This window comes from Lynx canadensis, chromosome B2 (genome assembly GCF_007474595.2).
Source record: "Lynx canadensis isolate LIC74 chromosome B2, mLynCan4.pri.v2, whole genome shotgun sequence".
NCBI lineage: Eukaryota > Metazoa > Chordata > Mammalia > Carnivora > Felidae > Lynx > Lynx canadensis.
In genome coordinates, this window is record NC_044307.1 from 107,521,581 (window position 1) to 107,541,650 (window position 20,070).

The window sequence follows — 20,070 nt, forward strand, 5'->3', positions numbered from 1 at the left end:
AAGATGCCCAAATTAATAAATAAAAATTATTCTTCAATGAATATGTTGATTTCTTGTAAGAGTCTTTTAAAATATAAGATGCATAAAGACATCCTTTACCCAGTAAACCTGTTTGACTAAAAGAATGAATTAGTAACCAATATGTAAAATTTACATGTTTAATTATTTTAACAGAACTAATATAAATGGCCTTTAAAAATAAGCACATTTTTTGGGGGTGTTTGGATGGCTTAGTCAGTTAAGTGTCTGACTCCTGATTTTAGCTCAGGACCATGCATGATCTCATTTTCACTGAATCTCAAAGAAATCAGTTTGTCTGAAACCTCAGAGGGTCTCTATTCTCACTTCTTCATTGTTCCTTCAACTTATCCTTTTAAAAGCTCATTTATAATAATGGTAAAATAATATTCTAAATATCCATTAAATTTAACTTTTAAGGGATAAGCAGTATAAGGAGAATAGAAAAAATAAATCAGCCTCTATTCATGAAGTTCATGGCAAAGAAAAAATACACCCACTAAATATATAAAATCCCCTTCCAACGACTGGTTTATTTGATTTACCTGAATTATAAAAGATATTACTTATGCAATTAAAAACTAGAAACTAACAAAACAGCCTCCTCCCTACTGATTTTGAACAATGAAGGCTCTTCAGGGGAACAAGAAAGTAAGGAATGGGCTCCAGAAAGAAGAAATAACATATACAATCAAATCCATTATGGTTAGAATAGATGACAATGACAGATCAGGAAAGACTCTATGTAAGGCTGCAAAGTCTGGGCTTTTCACTTTGAAGGAGATGATACAAAGAAAAGTTCTCAACATGTGACAGTCAATTTTGCACTTGAGAAAGCAACTTGGATAACAGGGTAAAGGTTGAAGAGGAGAGGGTCAAGTCAGATGGTAGCAAGACTAGTTACAAGGCTTGTATAAAAGTTCAGAGGACAGCTGATGAAGAAATGGATAAAAGATTTGTATCTGGTAATCTGCATTTTATTTCTTAGTGAATGGGGAATCTGGTAGAAGACAGAAACAAAAATGAGCCTCAAATTTCCATTCTGGATGACAAAATAAATGATGATGCCACCACAAAAACTGGAAATGCAAGGGGCCCAAGTGCTGGGGTGCCAACCACAAAGATAATGAGTTTAATGTGTGGAGAAAAGAACCAAACATCATGGAACTGAATTAGAATCTTAACCACAATGGAATAGCACCATGGTTTATAAAGTTCTGAATAAGTAGCTAGAGGCCTGAATGTTGTTTTTGTTGTTGTTACATCTGTACTCTGGCTTAAGTGTGTGTTTCCATTTCCTATATGGCTTTGGTTCCATCAGCTCCCTTTGTAAAAATATGCAGTTCTCTTAGAAAACCTATTGTTCCTTATTACATGTGCTAATTTCATTCTTAATCTTGAATTTCCTTGTCCTCCAGATGTCATCTTACACTAGTAGTTAACTTCCAAATGTTAAATATTTCATTTGCATAGTACTTGTGTACTGACAGACAAGTTCTTTGAAGCCACAGACCGTACTAAACATTTCTTTCTACCACTCAGAACGTGTTTCATAAATTTTCCAAAAATTGTGCAAACCTTAGGTTTATGTGAGCCCTTACTTAAACTAACTGGCCTTTATTGATGTCAAACTCTTCCCCATTGCGAATTGGGAAATTTAACAAGGAAAGAGAGTTCGAGAGTTCAAACATTTAGGAAAAAATAAAATGTTTGGGCCTCCAAGTATCTGGCAAATCAATTCTAAAAATGAAATCTACCTCCCTCAAATGACCATAAGGTTTGCAGGTTACTTCAGAATTGGTCTTTCTTTTGGGGAGCCTAGGTGGCTCAGTTGGTTAAGCGTCTGACTTCGGCTCAGGTAAGGATCTTGCGGTCTGTGGGTTTGAGCCTTGCCTCGCATTGGGCTCTGTGCTGACAGCTCAGAGCCTGCGGCCTGCTTTGGATTCTGTGTGTCCCTTCCTCTCTCTCTCTCTCTCTCTCTCTCTCTCTCTCTCTCTGCCTCTCTCTCTCTTTCTCCTCCCTTTCTCTCTTTCAAAAATAAATAAATGTTAAATAAAAATTTAAAAAGAATTAGTCTTTCTTTTTTCCCCACTAAGTGAGCCTATTCTCTTTCTTACTGCCTTAGGTACTTCCCTATCCCTTCAGTCTAGGACTACTAATCTTATTCTTTTTTGTTCTTGGATGTTTTTTCAACTAATTCTTCCTTAGGTGGTTTTAAATTTTAAGGCAGTAATTCTCAAACTTTTAACAGAAAAGTGCTCGTAAGAGTTAGGTAAAATATTTCTCCTGGCTTGTCTAGCAGGTCTAACCTAAGAAAGCTCCCTATCTTTGAAATGTTGTATGTCTCGGGGCACCTGGATGGTTCAGTCAGTTAAGCATCCTGATTTTGGCTCAGGTCATGATCTCATGATTTATGAGTTTGAGTCCTGCATTAGGATTGGGATTTTCTCTCTCTCCCTCTCTCTCCGCCTGTCCCCAGCTTGCTCTCTCTCCCTCTCTCTCTCAAATAAATTTTAAAAGAAAAATAGGATGTTGTATGTATCACAAAAACTTACGCAAAGTGTGCAGTTTGCTGTATTATTTTTGTACTGTATTATATTTTGCTTTAATTTCATCACCACTTAAGTTTCCTAAAACTGGTCTACCTTGAAACTTTGCCTCCGACACACCACTCTACAAGTTGCAATGTAAATATTCCATGTAAAAGATATATATCATGATTTCCTTTACATAAAGTTAACTAAAATTAAAAAAAATAATAATTTCAAGGAATACATTAAAAATGTCACAAAACCATATAAAAACAAATGCAAATAAATGAACCCAGGATCCAGAATAATCATTTGCTTGGGTGGGGAAAAGGGGAACATGGCAGGACCAGGTGGTTAGATAGGGGTTATTATTAACATCCTGCCTTTTGTTTTAGGCAGTAATCTTAAAGGTGCATATAACTACAATTTTAAAAATTACTATTAGAATAAAAGCTGAGTAACTACATAAAAACAGGCCATACAATATTCAGAGTATAGAAATTACCACAGATTGCTATGAATCCAATGGGGAGAGAAAATTTTTTTTTTAGTTTTTAAAAGGCTCAATTTGGGAAGCATGAGCTTATCGTGTAACCTTCCTTGGCTCTTAACCTCCAAATATATGTTCAACAATTTTAAATGACAAAAAGGAAAATTATTTTCTGTTATTCTACTCTTGTCCCAAGTGCCTCAATCATTCACATGCTTCTCCTCCTCTCCCACAGTGAGCTTTGAAATTTAGAAGGATTTTTTAACTGTCCTTAACATTTCCTTCTTCAGGATTACACATTCACTACCACCTTGCAATCTTCCTGTTTTTTTATTCACTTGTCCAATCATTCAATCAGTATTTAAGAGTTATAATGAGCCAGGCTCTACAGTAGGTATAGTACCACAGAGAGTAAGTAGTGGTATAAATATGAGTTATTGGATCAGCTCTCAAGGAGACTAAAGTCTAGGCAGATACCACTAACAAACACAATAAAAAAAGACAACAGAGTAACATGCAAAATTGGCACAAGGCAGGGAGGGCTGTGCTGATGTAAACTGAAACAGCCCTTTGCTGAGAATAAAGGTTGGTAAGGAGGAAGGAGGCTTAAAATAGAACAACAGACTGTTGAGAGGGCCACAGCACAGGTTCAGAGCACAGGATACAAAGGAATGTGATAAGAGACAAAGCTAGAAAGACAGAGCCTAAAAAAACAAACTAAGAGGTCTGGATTTTAGCTTATTTGAAAACTCAGTCCTTTTTTCGAAAAAGGGCTGCCCATACAATTACAGAAACACAAAAATTAACTTATGTGCCACTGACTTTTTATGGCAGAGTGCCAAAGCCTACTGATCTGTTCTCAGAATGTTTTTATATCCATCAAATATATAGGATTCCAAATAATTTTATAGACACATCATTCTTAAGGTAGTGAGGCCTAAGTGTGGGCGGTACATAGTTACAGTTCTTCTAGAGAACATGGCAAGGAAGGGGGGAGGAGGAAGTTTATAGCAGAGAATGATGATGGATGCCACACTTCAGCAAGGTGATCAAGGTCAGCAATGGTGATGTCATGTTGATAGTATGTACTCTTAATATGTGATAAAAATGGTACTTCACCTCTCTGGTCTTCCTCTCAAAAACACATTAACCAGTCTAACTAACCATGAGAGAAATATCAGACATATCCCAATTGGGGATCATTCCACAAAATATCTGACCAGCACTCTTCAAAATGGTCAGGGTCATTCAAAAAAGCAAAGTCTCAGAAATTGTCAAAACCAAGGAGACCAAAGGAGCCATGACTAGTAAATGTAATCTAGTACCCTGGATACGGTCCTGGAAAAGAAAAAGGACACTAGAAAACAGAGGAAATCTCAATAAAGTATGGGCTTTAGTTAAAATACTGTTGCAATTGTTATGACAAAGCTCCTTCTAAACAACTTTTTATTTGAGCAATCAAGCTAAAACTAAACGGCAACACTTCCTAGAGCTCCATTTGGACTAATAACAAGCAGCAACAGCAGGTAACCAAAGGGAAAAGGGTAAACCCAGAAGCTCCACACCTATGTACAAATCTACAAAGTAAGTTTTTGTCTCCATTTTCCAACTGTGACACATACAGTCAGCATCCCTTCTAAGGTGGGTGTGTGCACATGCCTGTGTATGGGTTTTAAGCAAACATGTCAACATGTGAGATATCTAGGGCATATTTTCTTCAATCAATGGCAATTTCTTAGTTTATCTCAGTATTACTAATTGTATTTTCTTAGAACTAGAAGTGCTTATAATATAACGATCTATCCCCTAAGCTTCATTTTCAAGTGAATGCATAACTAACTGGCAAACAAGCTTAAAGCAGACTTTCTAAAAATAATAACAGTTTTCAATAATTCACCTACCATCTTAAAATTTCTTACTTGATGTATGCTACTCTGTGAAATCTATATTCACGCTATGACTCCGTCCCCCCAACATGCCCATCTATCAGGGAATTGCTAACTAAATGGATCCGGATCAGTCTGTGCTTAGCAGAGGTGTGATCTTTGACAAACCACTGTGTCCCACTTTAGGCTTGTACTTCAAACCTAGGTTTTGTATTTCAGTTATCACTGGAAATTGATAGTATTAATAAGAGATCCTTGATATGTAAGGACTGAAAAAAAAAATGCTCGTAGCATTTTGAGCAAAATGTCAAAACACTATTCATGCAATTTCTTTAATTTTGGGTTTTAAGTTATAAATTTTCCCTTAGCAATGTTCACAGAGGGTCTTTTGAAGTATTATTTTTCTATTAGTTTTAGTTGATTCCTTAAATAACAAGAGATTTGCTCTAGAGAAGGATTTTATCTTTCTTTGGAAGAAGCCAAAACCATCTCCATTTAAGGACACATACGCAGCTGCTGCAACACATTTTAGTTACCCATAAGAAAGTGAAGCAGGCCGAGTTCACTCTGCTATGAATATATATATATATAAAATCAACAGATAACTCCTCCAGAATTACAGAAAAGATTTAAAAATTAGAATTTGCAGGTATGGTGATTTAAGTAAATCAAATATACAGTATAAACAAAAAAGCAGAGTAAATAGGAAAATAATGCATAGCTTTTCAAACGAATTATTTCCCAGCTCTATTCTTAAACTGTTCTAGAAACTTCATATATCATTCCATTTACTAAAATTTCATTTGTATAGTAATTTTCATGGGAACAACTGATGCATTGAGTCAAACCTTTCAGAAAAATTACACAACTTAAATGTCTAACAAAATGCACGTCTATTTTCAATAAAGTATCATTAACTAGGATGCCACTGATTAGGAATCTGATTATTTCATTTTTAGCAGAAAGTTCCTCTTGACACTGTCTGAGCTTATTAAAATTTAATAATATTTTATGGTAGTTGAATGCAGATGCTAAAAAATCTTCAATTCTGAAATTTGCAAAGTGTAACTTTTCCTAGGGTAATATACATCAGTTTAAATATGATAATTATTGTTCATAAATATTGTTAAAGCTCTAACTGAAGAAAACACAAATACACGTATTAGTTCTTATTTTAACTGTATGATAAGCTATTTTTTTAAACTGAAATCAGTAGCCTGGGTTTCTCACACACACTCCATCCCATATACATAGTGGTATGAAGAAAGAAAACTAGATAGTAAAAGGTATAAAATTTCATCCTGTGAAAATGTTTAATTACTGTATGTTAGGAACTAGCATTATGAAACTATAGTATTAGAGCAATAGCAGTAACAACACAATGAAAGTTGTTTAACTTAAGCTAGTAATATTATCACTTATTAAAATTCCTACATATCTATTTTAGTTCCTCAACATTATCACCATTAGTACACAATTATTTCTAAGCCTGAAGATTCATGAATCTTTAAAAGGAGCTTTATACTACTGAAAACTTAGGTTGGTTTTGTTTTCTTTTGTTTTCCATTTATCTCCCATATACTTTTTAAAAATACAAGCAAAAAAATGTGGCACAAAGTGTTAATGACCTTTCCACACCTAAAGTAAGATAGATGACATTCTAAAAAGTTTGGTGTGATAAGACTATGGAACCAATCATAACTTCAGAATGCTTGTGTGACATCATAAAGACCTCCCTAGAATACTTTTCCTCCTACACCTACTTCATTGTTCCCAGAAGTCTGGTAACAAGTCAGAAAACTTTCTAACTAAACACCGATAAGACTTCATACAACTCACAATACTCTCTATATTGTGATCATCACAACAGCCAAGGTAAGAAAAAGATTTCACTGATTTTGGTCATTCTTGCTTTCTAATATTCAAAATTACTTAACTTTTTCAAAACTTAATCATATTTTATAAATTTCAGTTCAAAGGTTAAATAAAATGCTTAATATGACAAAAACCTTAATCTCTAAATAAATGCATATCCGTTGAGCGACAGTAAACAAGATTTAAATTTAAAATAACAAGGGTTGCATCACCTTTGACCCTGGTTACTGGTTTATCATTTTTGACTTTCATTTTTATTTTGCTTTTCAAAAATGAATTTCTGCCAACTAAAATATCTTTCAATTATGTTACCCTATTTGGTGGTAGTGGAGATTTTATTTCTTCACGCAAAAACAATGGCTTCATCTTGATATGTTACTGTGCTGAAAATCAGGATAGGACTGGGCTTCTATTTGCATCCGTGACACTATGAACAGACATGTGATTGTAAAACATGCATATTGCTGGCATGACTATTCCAATATGATGATTCCTTACAGTAGATATTTAATAGAGTTTTAAACAATATAAAACAACCTACCTTTAAAATGTGTTTAAACACTTTTTCCCTCTCTATAAAGTCCACTAAACTTTTAACAAACACTTCTAAAAAGAATTCTAAGATTTAATAAATTCGGTTACTTATATGAAATCCAGCGTTATATCATGAATACCAAGTTTAGAAAATTTTAAACACCCATCAAAAACACATGTAAAATTAGGGAATACTAATTCAGCATTTTTTTTTAAATACAGAGACATTACTTTGGCAGAATATTCCTAAGTATCTCATTTGAGTTAATTTGATAAAATGTTTATTCTGCCTATTAATAATGAACATGCTGTTATCAAGTTACCATTCTCCATGGTTTCTCATTATTCTATCCTGCAATTAGAAGGGGGGAATGACAAGGGAGAAAGAAATTTTAAAAATGCCCAAAAATGAAGATGATACAATAAATTTTATGACCTCTGTTTGAATTCCACTTACTCTTCATATTACCAATCCTCAGTTTAATATACAAAATGTGTCTTCCTTCTTAAATCTCTGCCAGGACACAAAGAGTATTACATCAATTTTATCTAATTTTTATTTTCATATGTATGCCACAAAATAAAATTTACCTCTAGAATTCTAAGTTCTTATGACAAATTAACTCTATTGCTTTTTACAGAAAAGAACTTATAATTCCACAAGCAGAATTCCTTCAGACATGCAAAAACATTTCTAATTTTTGTCTACCACTGAGGTACTCTAATTGTCTCCTATTACCTTTATACTCATAAAATGTTTTTCCTTTGCTATCATATAAAAGTCACTTGGTGCTGGTGTTTTATATATATATATATTTATGCATTTTTACACAAATACCTATCAAATTACATTCTCACACTTTAAATGAGATATTCATGAGCTCTTTTATGACACCAGAATTTCACCACGTCACATATTACTCCAAAAAGTTAATAATTTCTAGAAAGAGCACAAATTCTGCTATTAAAGCTATCCTTAGATTAAAAATGTGTACAGGTTAATAGAAATCACACAGTTACTGTGATTGTTGTTCAAATTTCAAACATAAATGCCCTAGTGCCAGACATTTTGTCCCAATTTATCTCTATCATAAGGTGAAATTTAAGTACTGCTTTTATTGCTGAAGACAGGATTTTTAAAACTATGGGCTAAAAAAAAAAAGTATCAGATGAAATAGGAGAAATATGAAGGATGTTTTTAAATTATGAAAAATGTTTTAAAAACGTGAAAAAGGCTAAAGTAAGTTGCTTTACTAAGTCAGTTACTATCATTTCCTAAAACGCAAATATCAAAATGTTTTTGACAGTGGACATAAAGGAAAATAATATTCTAGAAAAAAGTGCATTTGGTTATATATTTTTATATGTTATTTCTTATTCTAATTAATTGGAAATAGAACATCTGTATAAACAAAATATTTGTATAAAAATTTGTAAAAAAAATAAACATTGTAATGTATTAAATGTATTATGTCATATATTGTGTAATGTGTTAAATTAACACATTAAATGTTTAAGTAAAAATTAAATGTAAAGATTAGATTAACTCTCTAAGTTAGACTGTATATTTATTGCCAATTCTAGAAATAAAGAGGGTCCATTAAAACTTCCTTCTTTATTATTGAACAATCTTCTAAATGTACTGCTGTATACAAATATTTCATTTGATCCTTTTAACTCCCTGTATGTTTGGTGCTGCATCTCTATTTTACAAATTAGGAAACAGATGCAAAAAGGTGAATTACAAGGTCACAAAGCTAGGAAATGGTGGTACCTTGGCAGGAGCCAAAATTTTAGAACTCTAAACCACATGCACATCACATCCACTGGTCAACATGGCTTAAAAATACATCATGACATTGGCAAAGCAAAATAAACTAAAAGACTTCAAATACTGTTAATGGTACTCTAAATGTAAAGTTAGAGGACACAAACTTCTATTTCAATTTGAAACCACTCCATTTCATTTAAAGCTATTTTACACATGGGGCATTATACCCTTAAAAACCTATATAATATCCTCCTAATCACTTTTAAAGTCAGGGATATTAGAAAGTTATAGATATCCTTGTTATTAAGCAATAAACCATGGACGGCAAAACTCAAAATAACTGCACAGGCTTTAAAAACAATGTAACATGCTACAATCAATGTTTCCTTTTATTTAATTTGTTTCATTCCCAAAATATTCATGCCTTTAATCTATTTAGCCTATATACCTAAAAACTAAGTTTAATTTCTCAAATCTTTTCACAAAAACCACAGTTCTGTACTATATTCCAGTTCCAATATTAAACCCTTACCTTTCCTCAATTTCATTACTGACCTCCTCACACTCTACCATTTAAAGTATCCCACCCCATTTATTGTGAAATGCTTGAAGAGAGGAATCTTGCCTTGTTATTTATGCTATGAAAATGACTCACTTAAATCTACACAATTAACACTGCTGGTCAGAGCAGCAAAGGAATAAACCTAAAGGTTAAAAATCAAGGAAATAATCTATCTAAATTACAATTATGTAAATCAGATAATACATTGTCTCTCTGAACATTTCTAGAAATTGTACTTCAATATTCTTACCCTACATAATTCTGAAGCATGTATTACCAAATAACCACGTGAAAATGAAGCCTGGGCCTATGGCTCCACTCAAGTGCATTCACAGTCAACTGAGGACCTCTAGTGCTTTTATAAATGTACTCCACCTCAAGGACTTAAAAAAAAAAAAAAAAAAAAGACCAATTCACTCAGATTAGTGGGGGTATATTTAACTGGCATTCATTTTTCCTTAAAACTTCCCCCTACACTCCCTTCACACATCTTTTCCCCCAAAAGAAGAATCTGAAGTCTCAACTACTACAGGGTTAAAAAGAATATTTTAACTGTGACTAAATTAATTTTAACATAATAAACAGATAACAAGGACAAGCTTACAGACAAAATAGCAACAGCAATGTGACAATTTCAAAGAGAAAAATCTCTCTATGCTGTTGTTTAACGGATCTTCCTCAAGGCAGAGCTTTACAGTGATAATGTCATTATGGGGTCAACTTAGAGGTTGAGATTTTTATATTTACACAATTCTTTTCATAACTAGGCAGAAGCAGCCTGAAGATTCTTTAAGATAGCCAGTGTGGACCAACAAAGTTGTGGAATACCGCTGCCACAAAGTAACTTCAAACAGAACCTCCAAGTTAGGCAATCTCAAACGGAAAAGTATTTCACCAAAGTGAACTTCTGGATGCCAACAGATTGATTATGATTCTAATGACGAACTGTCCTGATTTAATTCAACAAGTCAAAAAAATACATACACAATCACTTCCAGATTATCTGTGAAAATGACAGCGAAGAGTAAGACTAAATAAAACCCCAAAATAATCTTAATATACATAGGTCTAATCTTCTGAACCAATTACATGGGAAAAATTCTTAGAAAGTATTTGTCAGACTATAGTGTTGGAAAACTTGAATTTACTGGGAAAATATGTGCAGATTTACTAAAAGAATAAGCAGCCAAAAAGGAAGCAAAATTCTGAATTCCCCAAATATAAAGAATCTCAGGAATTTATGGTTTCAGCAGAGAAAGCACCCCCAAACAACTGAAGTTCAGAAAGTCATGCAAAGCACTGAGGATGAAGATTACTGCTTACCATACACAGCATTGTTAAGGCTTCAATGTCCTAGCAAGTAATAAAGCAGACCACTAAAAGTTTTCCAAAGTCTACTGAGACTGAGGATTGTTTTGCACAAGAATGTATCTCATAAATTAAGAAACAGGAAACACTACAAAGTTAGGACCCCTGCAGAAGCTGACACAGTACCTTCCATCCAAAATGTTGCCTACCATGGCATATTAGTTGAAAGATTAGCATCCCATGTGGTTTGTCTCTTTCCTTTTTCTACTTCAAAGAAACAGAGTATTATCTTGAACTTGACAGTATTTACTTCTCAATTTCACTTTTTTGAGCAAATCAGGAAAAGTGGACAACCAAAAACTTTATAAATCCTACAAAGAATAGTAGAGTTATTCTTCCCATTCCTCTAAAAATTAGAATAGATCCCACAGACATACAACAAAATACTCTGTGGGTAACCTTCTGTCAAAAACTCCTATCAAAGAGTATTTCATAGTTTGAATATTCTGATTCTAGGGCCTGGGTGATGAATTAACTTTTAAAGTGTTCTATTCCTGCTGTCCCAAACAACTAATCTACACATTTCTTTTAAAAAGGGGAGCAGGGCTAATTTCTATCTCCATTGCTACTGGTGCCAGATGCAAGTTCACAACTTCCCAATACAATCTCTTTCTGATTATCCTAAATTAATGAAACTACTTTTTCTATGCCTTCCATCAAGTATTACTCTATTACCAGCTAAGGAATGGAGGGGTAAAAAAGACTGTAGGAGTTCTAACCTCATAGGATGTTGTGAGTGCAGAGAAAAGAATGGTAAACACCTGACAACCATGTCATAAATTATGATGCACGGAAGGTCACAGACAACTCTAAAGATAGGATTGTTCTGTTGCCACACAGCTTTTCAATTTTCAATGTGCGACAGGAAGACCCATCTTATAGGGATGAATTCTGGGTTAATTATCATCATACATATTTTGGAAGTTCAGTAGAATCAGGACTCAACACATTTCAGGTTGTGCACTGGGAAATAAATCAGGCCCAATAAATTGAAGGCATACAACTAACATTTCAGTATATAAAGCAGATTTGGTTTTGGTTTTAGCATAAGATTCTAAGCAGCTACAAATTAGTTTAGAATAACGACATATTTCTAAGTTTGACAGGAAATGACACTATTTTTGATTATTGGCTTTACACTCAATTTGTTTTCAGGAACATAGCTGCCTGTTGCTATGATATCTTTAAAACGTATTCATCATACTTTCATCAGAAGAGTTCATCTTTCTAGGGCCTAACTGTTTATATTTCACAAACACCAAATACCCATCTGAACAAAGCCTCGTTCAGGTTAATGTTAACATTAACAACAACTTATGTAAGCTGTAATCCTCTGAGCTTCATTTCCTTCACCTGTAATAGAGACTTGAGAAGAATATTGGAGATTATGTGTTCAACTATCAAATTCTGTTATTCTAACTGGCTAATCTGTTAGCCACAGCACTAGAAAATTAACAATCTTCTGGAAACAGTAAAGTAAATCATAAGAATTCCTTGTTCAACTTCATTGATTTATTCAAATAGTAACAATCATGCACTGCATACCAGAACACAAAATAAACATGTGGTTCCTTATACTCATGAACTAGAAGCCTACTTGTGGGCAAGGACATGTAAATAAAAATTGTAGCACTGTTGAAATAGGTAACACTAAAACCCAACTGAAAACCAGCAGAGGTGACAACCAATTTTACCTTAATGAGTAATGGAAAGTTTCATTAGGAAGTGATATTTAAACTGGGCCTTAAGGATCAACTGAAGTTTGCCTGGCAAAGAATCAAAGGTAGACCGGGAGGGGGGAGGGTGGAGGGTAGACATTCCAGGCAAAGCCAGAACAACATGTGCAAAAGACAGAATCAAAAAAGGCAATGAAGTATTTATGGAAAGGTGACATGTTTCATGTGACTGAAGTACCACTCATCAAAGTGTCAGGGTAGGGAATGACTCGTGTATACACATTTCGTGAGGAACAACTAGACAGCTTCTTCCTTTTCTATGTTTTATCTCAAAATAATTTACATTCAGAATTTTTAGACCATTTAAGTTGTGGGACTTCACAGAAATGTAAGTTCAAATAGGGATGACCAATGTTAGTTCGCATTCCTTTCTTTACTATTCTGTTATATAACCTCTTACAAACTAGTCAAATACATAAAAAAATTAATAATGGGATCCTCCCCACCATTACCCAATAGTATAAATTCATTATATCTATAACACACAAATAAATATAAGCAGGAAAAAACTTTAAAAATTCATTTTCTTTAAAAAAAAAAGCTTTTATTCCTATAGTATTTTATCTGAGGAATTCAAACAAAAGTAATTAAATTAAATAAACATACTTAAGCTGCTCTAAAATCTACTAAGTAGAGGGGTGTTATAAATTAACAGCCACTGCTGTGGGACAGTGAGGAATATATGCTACAAACATACATATGCCAGAGAAACACAGGCTGTAACCAAGTCTTTAAGAGAATGAAGTTTGATGTTAGTAAGTTGTTTGGATCTCCTCACTACATACCAATACCAGAAAGGAGGCCAGAGCCTACAGCCAAATGAAAACCCAGTCTAATATATGATTCAAACCTAACAGAGCCAAGATGAGGTACCAGAACTACAGAATGTAACCATATACCACACGGTGTTTTGGGAACACGAAATGCCTCCTTCTCCCTGATCATGCCTAAAATATATATTCCCCTCTCCCATTCTTTTAGTTCTCCCCTCTGCTCTCTTCAGCACTGGTCTCTCTCAGAAACAGAGCTTACTGGTTGAACTGGGTTTTCACATGATGTATACAGATTAGGGAGAAAATGAAACCTGGAAGCTGGGGAAGGTGGTAATATCTTGATCAACAGCTACATAACAACAAATGTTAACAGCCATGATCTCTGGGCAGTTGATTATGGTTATATTTTATTCAATTTCTAATTGTTCTTGTTTCAAAATTTATATAGAAATATCCTAATTGACAATAAAATATCCCCAAATCTTTGTAAACTATTATCTCCAGACATTCAATTTATAATTTCTAATCTCTAATTTTTCTATAATAATGCATTAAGTTTTATTTGTCTCATTAATTACCACAATTAATTAGGCAGAAACTAATCAATTAATTAGGCAGAATAATTTATGGAAGCTCTGAAAAAAAGCAAACGGAAACCACTGCTCTTGAGTACAGGCCATTTCTAAATAACAACTACGTAGGGGCACCTGTGAGGCTCAGTTGGTTAAGCATCCATCTTCAGCTCAGGTCATGATCTCACGGTCGTGGGTTCAAGCCCCACATCAGGCTCTGTGCTGACAGCTCAGAGCCTGGAGCCTCCTTCAGATTCTGTGTGTGTGTCTCTCTCTCTGTCCCTCCCCGCTTGCACTCTGTCTCTCTCTCAAAAATAAACATTAAAAAAAAATTTTTTTAATAAGAACTGTGTACACAGTGAGATAGTGATGGTTTTATTACTATGCCTTCTGAGCCTGACAGTCTTCAGTATTTAATATCGTCTTGTTAAAACGTAACTCAAGACAGCATATGCTACAAAACTATAAAATCATAAAAAGGAATGACAAACATTTGAATCTATAGTTCTGATAAAAGACTTCTCATTTAACTATTTTATTTTGGACTAAAATCAACATCTGGAAAATAATTTATTGTATGCATTTCTTTTTATCAGATTTTCTCTGAAGCTATCAATGCACTAATGTTCACAACAATAATGCTCTCAGAGAAATAGTCTTAATAAAACTATGTATGTGAGAACTTTTGCTCAAGGGAATAGTGGAAAATGAGCTGCACCCTAAACCTAACTATACTGCTAGTCATTTTGAGAGGCAAAAACTGCAGTCATTAACATTCCGAACATAAGACGAATGAGACATCACGGTGACCCTACCAAAAAAGACACACTCAGGACAGATATAGGGAAACACGTATGTGCGTGTGTGCGTATGCATGAATATTTGATGTCATATCAATATGTACATATTTGATGTCATAAATACAAATAACAATGAAGAAGATGAATTAATAACAAAATTGTGTTTTTACCTGTTCAGAGAATAGGTTACACATATGATCCTAATCCATTCACTATTTTATCATTCCAGGCTACCTAACGGAAGACAGTGATTGAGCTCACAACTGGCTGCCAGCTTTTACCTTCCTCTTCACCATTTAAAACTTCAGACTTCCTGCTTTCCTTGCATCATGGAGAAAGTCCAATACCTCACTCGCTCTGCTATAAGAAGAGCTTCAACCATTGAAATGCCTCAACAAGCACGTCAAAATCTCCAGAACCTATTTATAAATTTCTGTCTCATTTTAATATGTCTCTTGTTGATCTGCATCATTGTGATGCTTCTCTGAAGTTCTGCTGCAATCCCCAGTGATGCAACTTGTCACCAACAGCATAAAATCTGTCATCCCATGAAGAACGGGAAATACTACATACCAGACCACTTCCTAAGTAGAAGAATTTCTTTGTGAAAAGGTCAAGATTCAGAACAAAACAATTGTTAGCAAATGTATTCATCTGTGGGATCTTGTAAACATGAAAGGAGCTTTATTTTCAAAAATTAACTTCAAAATGACTATAAGTGTGTATAATGTAACTACCAAATTCCTTTACAGAGCTTGTAAGTTTCTATCCCAAATTTCTTCTGAGGATGAACTAGAAGTTTAGTTTTGAAACTGCACTGTTAACCCGTTCACTTCACCTATAAAGCATTAGCTTCACTTTTTGGGGTAAATGTATATTGTACTGCAAAAGCCTCTCCGATGTTTAAGTATTTTTCAGGTTTTCACCAAGTTTGTACCAAACTAATCACTCAAATGAAGTGTCATCATTTGAAATAGCCTATGGATTCCTCACATCATTTACTTTTGTTATTATTCAGAAGTCTTTGTAGTAACTCTCAAAACCTACATTTTAAAACAGAAATTGTATTCTTTCTCTACACTACACTAACATTTTTAAGCTTTATGAAAAACAAATATGAAAAGGCAAGGCCATACGCTTACATAAATAAAATTTCTCTTAATTTTTTCAAAGAATTACAGAATCTGTATACATAGGCTAACAATAAATCTGTCCTCTCTAGTACATTATGATCGTCAGATGAGAACTACTGGTTAATTTAACAGCTGACAGTATAATTAGCCATAATTATTAATACACTACTAGAATCTAACCTTAATTTAAGGCACTATAGTTGATCATCTGAGTATATAACTTACTACACTATGTCTTTTGAATCATGAAAGCTTAACACTTTAGAATGATTTTATAGATTGTCTTCTATTCTAACCTCATACTCAATGTAGGCAAGGAAAATAATTTTTAAAAGAATAAAAGAAATATATATTATTTAAAGCATTTAAAAAATAAAAATTTGGGTTCCCCCAAATTAATTATTTGATCACATTTTGACACAAACTTCTTGTCCTACTGTTTATTAAGAGGATATAGCTATTTTCCTTAATCTATCAACCAGATGGTCAATACCTACCTACTTGGCAGGCCATTCTACCATGCTAAGTTATAAATCCAGCAATGCTAATCTACAATTATTTTCTTGCTGAATACATTTTCAATTTCCCCTGTGATCATTTAAAAATACCTTCCAACTCATAATGGAAGTTAAAAAAAAAGTGGTGTTGGAAAATACACTCACCAAAATGTCATGATTTAAGTAATCTGACTCAGTTTAAAATCAGGCCTAAAGTAATTTATACCTATACTGCATAATCCAATAATTTTAGCTTCAATTCAAGACATATTACTAATATAGCAATTACTAAAAGAGTAGAAAACACATAATTTACTGACTTGCCAAAATGAGGTTACTAAAAGAATTTGAAAAGTCAGTATACCAACTCTGGTTTGTAGTACAAGTGCTACTAACAGTGTGGTCTAGGAGACACTGCTTTTTTTCTGGGCATCTGAGAGGTACTGGAGATGGGGAGGGAGACAGTTTTGGTTCACTGATATCTGAGAAAAGAGGAAAAAGGGATCTCATACTGACAGGGAGATTTCTTCAGCAAAGCCTCATCTATGGTCTGGAAATCCCTAACATCAATTAAAAAGCTTATAAATAACAAGCAATACATTTACCTCACTGGTGTCAGTAATTACTTATGAAAAAAGTAACCAAGTTCTATTATTAGCTGCACTGATCTTAAAAATAAGTGGAAAATTCGAAATGCCAAATTTTATGCCTTCCATTATATTGTTCTCTCTAACATCAACATCAAACTATAAAATGTGAAGTCATGGGGTTTTTCCTAAGTAAAACAGAAGTAAGTTTTTTGTTTTCATTCTGCCCTTAACAGAAATTAAAACCTTTTTCTTGAAAATTACAGAATACTGTAACTCAGACTATAATATAGAACAAAAAGCTATTCTTTAAATGGAACTTATTTATTCTGTTTATCATGATATGTAAAGAGTAAGAAATAATAAAACAATGTATTTAAAATTTTTTAAATATCAAATGTTCTTTCTCCTGTAGAATAAATTCTACTCTTAATTTACAGGGTACTAAAAATGAACCAATTTTTCAATGTTTAATGTTCCTTTTATACTTTAGTTGGTTCAAAATGTTTGTTTAATGTAAACCACCTACAATAAAAAGAACTGTTTTGAACTCGGTGAAATCTCTCTTTAATAAACTCATAACTGATATGACCATAAAACAATCTAATTATAAGTAGTTTTGATCTTGTAGGTTTTCAGTGGCTTTTCTCAAATAAAATAAGATCAAGATTTCCTGATACAGACACAAGAGGGCAGACCTACATAAAGTAATGAATTTCCTATTGTCTAGATTTTTACTTCTCCTTTTGATTATTTTTTAGACTTCAGGCAAAGTGGGACAATAATAAATTTTCAGAAAATATTTGCTCTGCCGGTAAGTAAAAGCACAACTTTAAAATGCATAAAATTATGTGCCAATACTATGTAGAAAAATTGAAAGGTTAAAGTCAAACACATTACTAATTTACTACAGCATGTATACAAAACCAATTATATGCTTTTTAGCTACCTATTAAATGTATCACAATCTCACATCCTAACTATTTAGACTGTCATAGGGTCCACATCTTTCAATGCACAGTTACATTTTTTTAACCAATAAAAACAAACAAAAAATTAAAGATAAACAATACAAAAATAAGAAAAAAAGAAAACTTTTTTTTCATAGTATGTAATAGAGTACAAAAAACACTCTCATGTTAAAAATAAAACTTTTTCAGGGGCGCCTGGGTGGCTCAGTGAGTTAAGCCTCCAACTTCGGCTCAGGTCATTATCTCACCTATCCTGAGTTTGAGCCCCACATCAGGCTCGCTGCTATCAGCACAGAGCCCACTTGCGATCCTGTCTCTCTCTCTCTGCCCCTCGCTGACTCGAGCTCTCTCTGTCAAAATAAATAAATAAATAAACATTTAAAAAAAGGGGGTGCCTGGGTGGCTCAGTCAGTTGAGCATCCAACTTCAGCTCAGGTCATGATCTCACAGCTTGTGAGTTCAAGCCCCATGTTGGGCTCTGTGCTGACAGCTCAGAGCCTGGAGCCTGCTTTGTATTCTGTGTCTCGCTCTCTCTCTGCCCCTAACCCACTCACATTCTGTCTCTGTCTTTCTCAAAAATAACCATTAAAAATTATAATAAAAAAATAAAATAAATAAAACTTTTTTCAATCTCTTATCATGTTAAACAAAAACCAAGTCATTTCACTTAAGGTCATTTGATCAAATTTTATTTACATTTTTGATTTAATATCAATTTTCCAGAAAAAATGTTGAAATCATTAGGTGTCATATCTTGGCTGATCAGCCCCTGCATGATTTAATTAGGAAGAAAATCCTATCTTCCTCTTTTTAATAATTGCAACCCAGAACTTAGAAACATCCTAGGGAATATAAGAGAAAAAAAGAATAAACAACTTTGTCCATAAAGAGTCAATTTCTGGGGCGCCTGGGTGGCGCAGTCGGTTAAGCGTCCGACTTCAGCCAGGTCACGATCTCGCGGTCCGTGAGTTCGAGCCCCGCATCAGGCTCTGGGCTGATGGCTCGGAGCCTGGAGCCTGTTTCCGATTCTGTGTCTCCCTTCTCTCTCTGCCCCTCCCCGTTCATGCTCTGTCTCTCTCTGTCCCAAAAATAAAAACGTTGAAGAAAAAAATTTAAAAAAAAAAAAAAAAAAAAAAAAAAAAAGAGTCCATTTCTTCACTACTACCTGAGAGAAGCACTGTGAGCTTATAGGAACCCAATGGATACTGTTTTATACAGAGGTATACAATTTCCATTCCCATCCCATTCCCCTGCTCCCCACAGAAGAAATACAAGAGGGACATAGTAAGGGATACATTCTCTCCAAAGAGAAGACAAGACTTTGTTGTTTGTTTTTCTCTTCTATCATAGTCCTTGTAGGGTCAGAGAGATTTGGGGAAGGGTGACAGGAGAGGGACACCATAGTACAGAGAAAAGACCCAAAGACAGTTTGCACACGGAGGTGTATATATATTCTAACCACCTCAAGGCACAGATGGCTTCTCTTCATTCACAAAGGAAAACGTTCCAGAGTACTATACTACCTGCACTCTGATTTAGCAGGAAATCATGGGAAGCAAGGAACAGCATGAACATTAGACTGCGAGGCTAAGTCAATGATTATCCCTAAGAAGAGCAAAACCTTCCGCATTACAATAGTACCTTTTGAGGGACAAAAGCAGTGGGAAAAAAACCTGTTAAGATCAAATGAGATAAGCTAAAGTTCTATATAATGTATGGTGGTATTAGATTGTGACTCTCAGCCAAATTCCTTTCCATAGTTGTAAAAAGACGGTTTTTTCATGGTGAGAGTTTAGCCAGTTGTGCTTGCAATCTACACATTCTCCCAATTTATCAGATGGGCCAATCCTCATTACGGCTCTTCCCTTTATATAAAAATTAGACTAAAAGGAAGTCAATTTTTTAAGTCTTTTAAGAAACAATTAAGATGAGAACTTGTATAATAAAGGCAACACTTGGAGGCTCC

At 34.0% G+C, this 20,070-nt stretch overlaps 2 protein-coding genes across 2 annotated transcripts in view; one reads left to right on the forward strand and one right to left on the reverse strand.

The window, feature by feature from the left end:
- The window catches only part of CEP85L (centrosomal protein 85 like), a 173,712-nt gene that overhangs the window by 99,400 nt on the left and 54,242 nt on the right, over positions 1-20,070 (reverse strand). The window lies entirely within an intron of this gene.
- PLN (phospholamban) lies at positions 15,246-15,404 on the forward strand. Its single transcript, XM_030316239.1, has one exon. It carries the CDS (start codon positions 15,246-15,248, stop codon positions 15,402-15,404), a length of 159 nt encoding a protein of 52 aa, XP_030172099.1.

Excerpts from the sequence above, each read along its gene's own strand:
- PLN (XM_030316239.1), top strand. The coding sequence starts at position 15,246 with ATGGAGAAAGTCCAATACCTCACTCGCTCTGCTATAAGAAGAGCTTCA.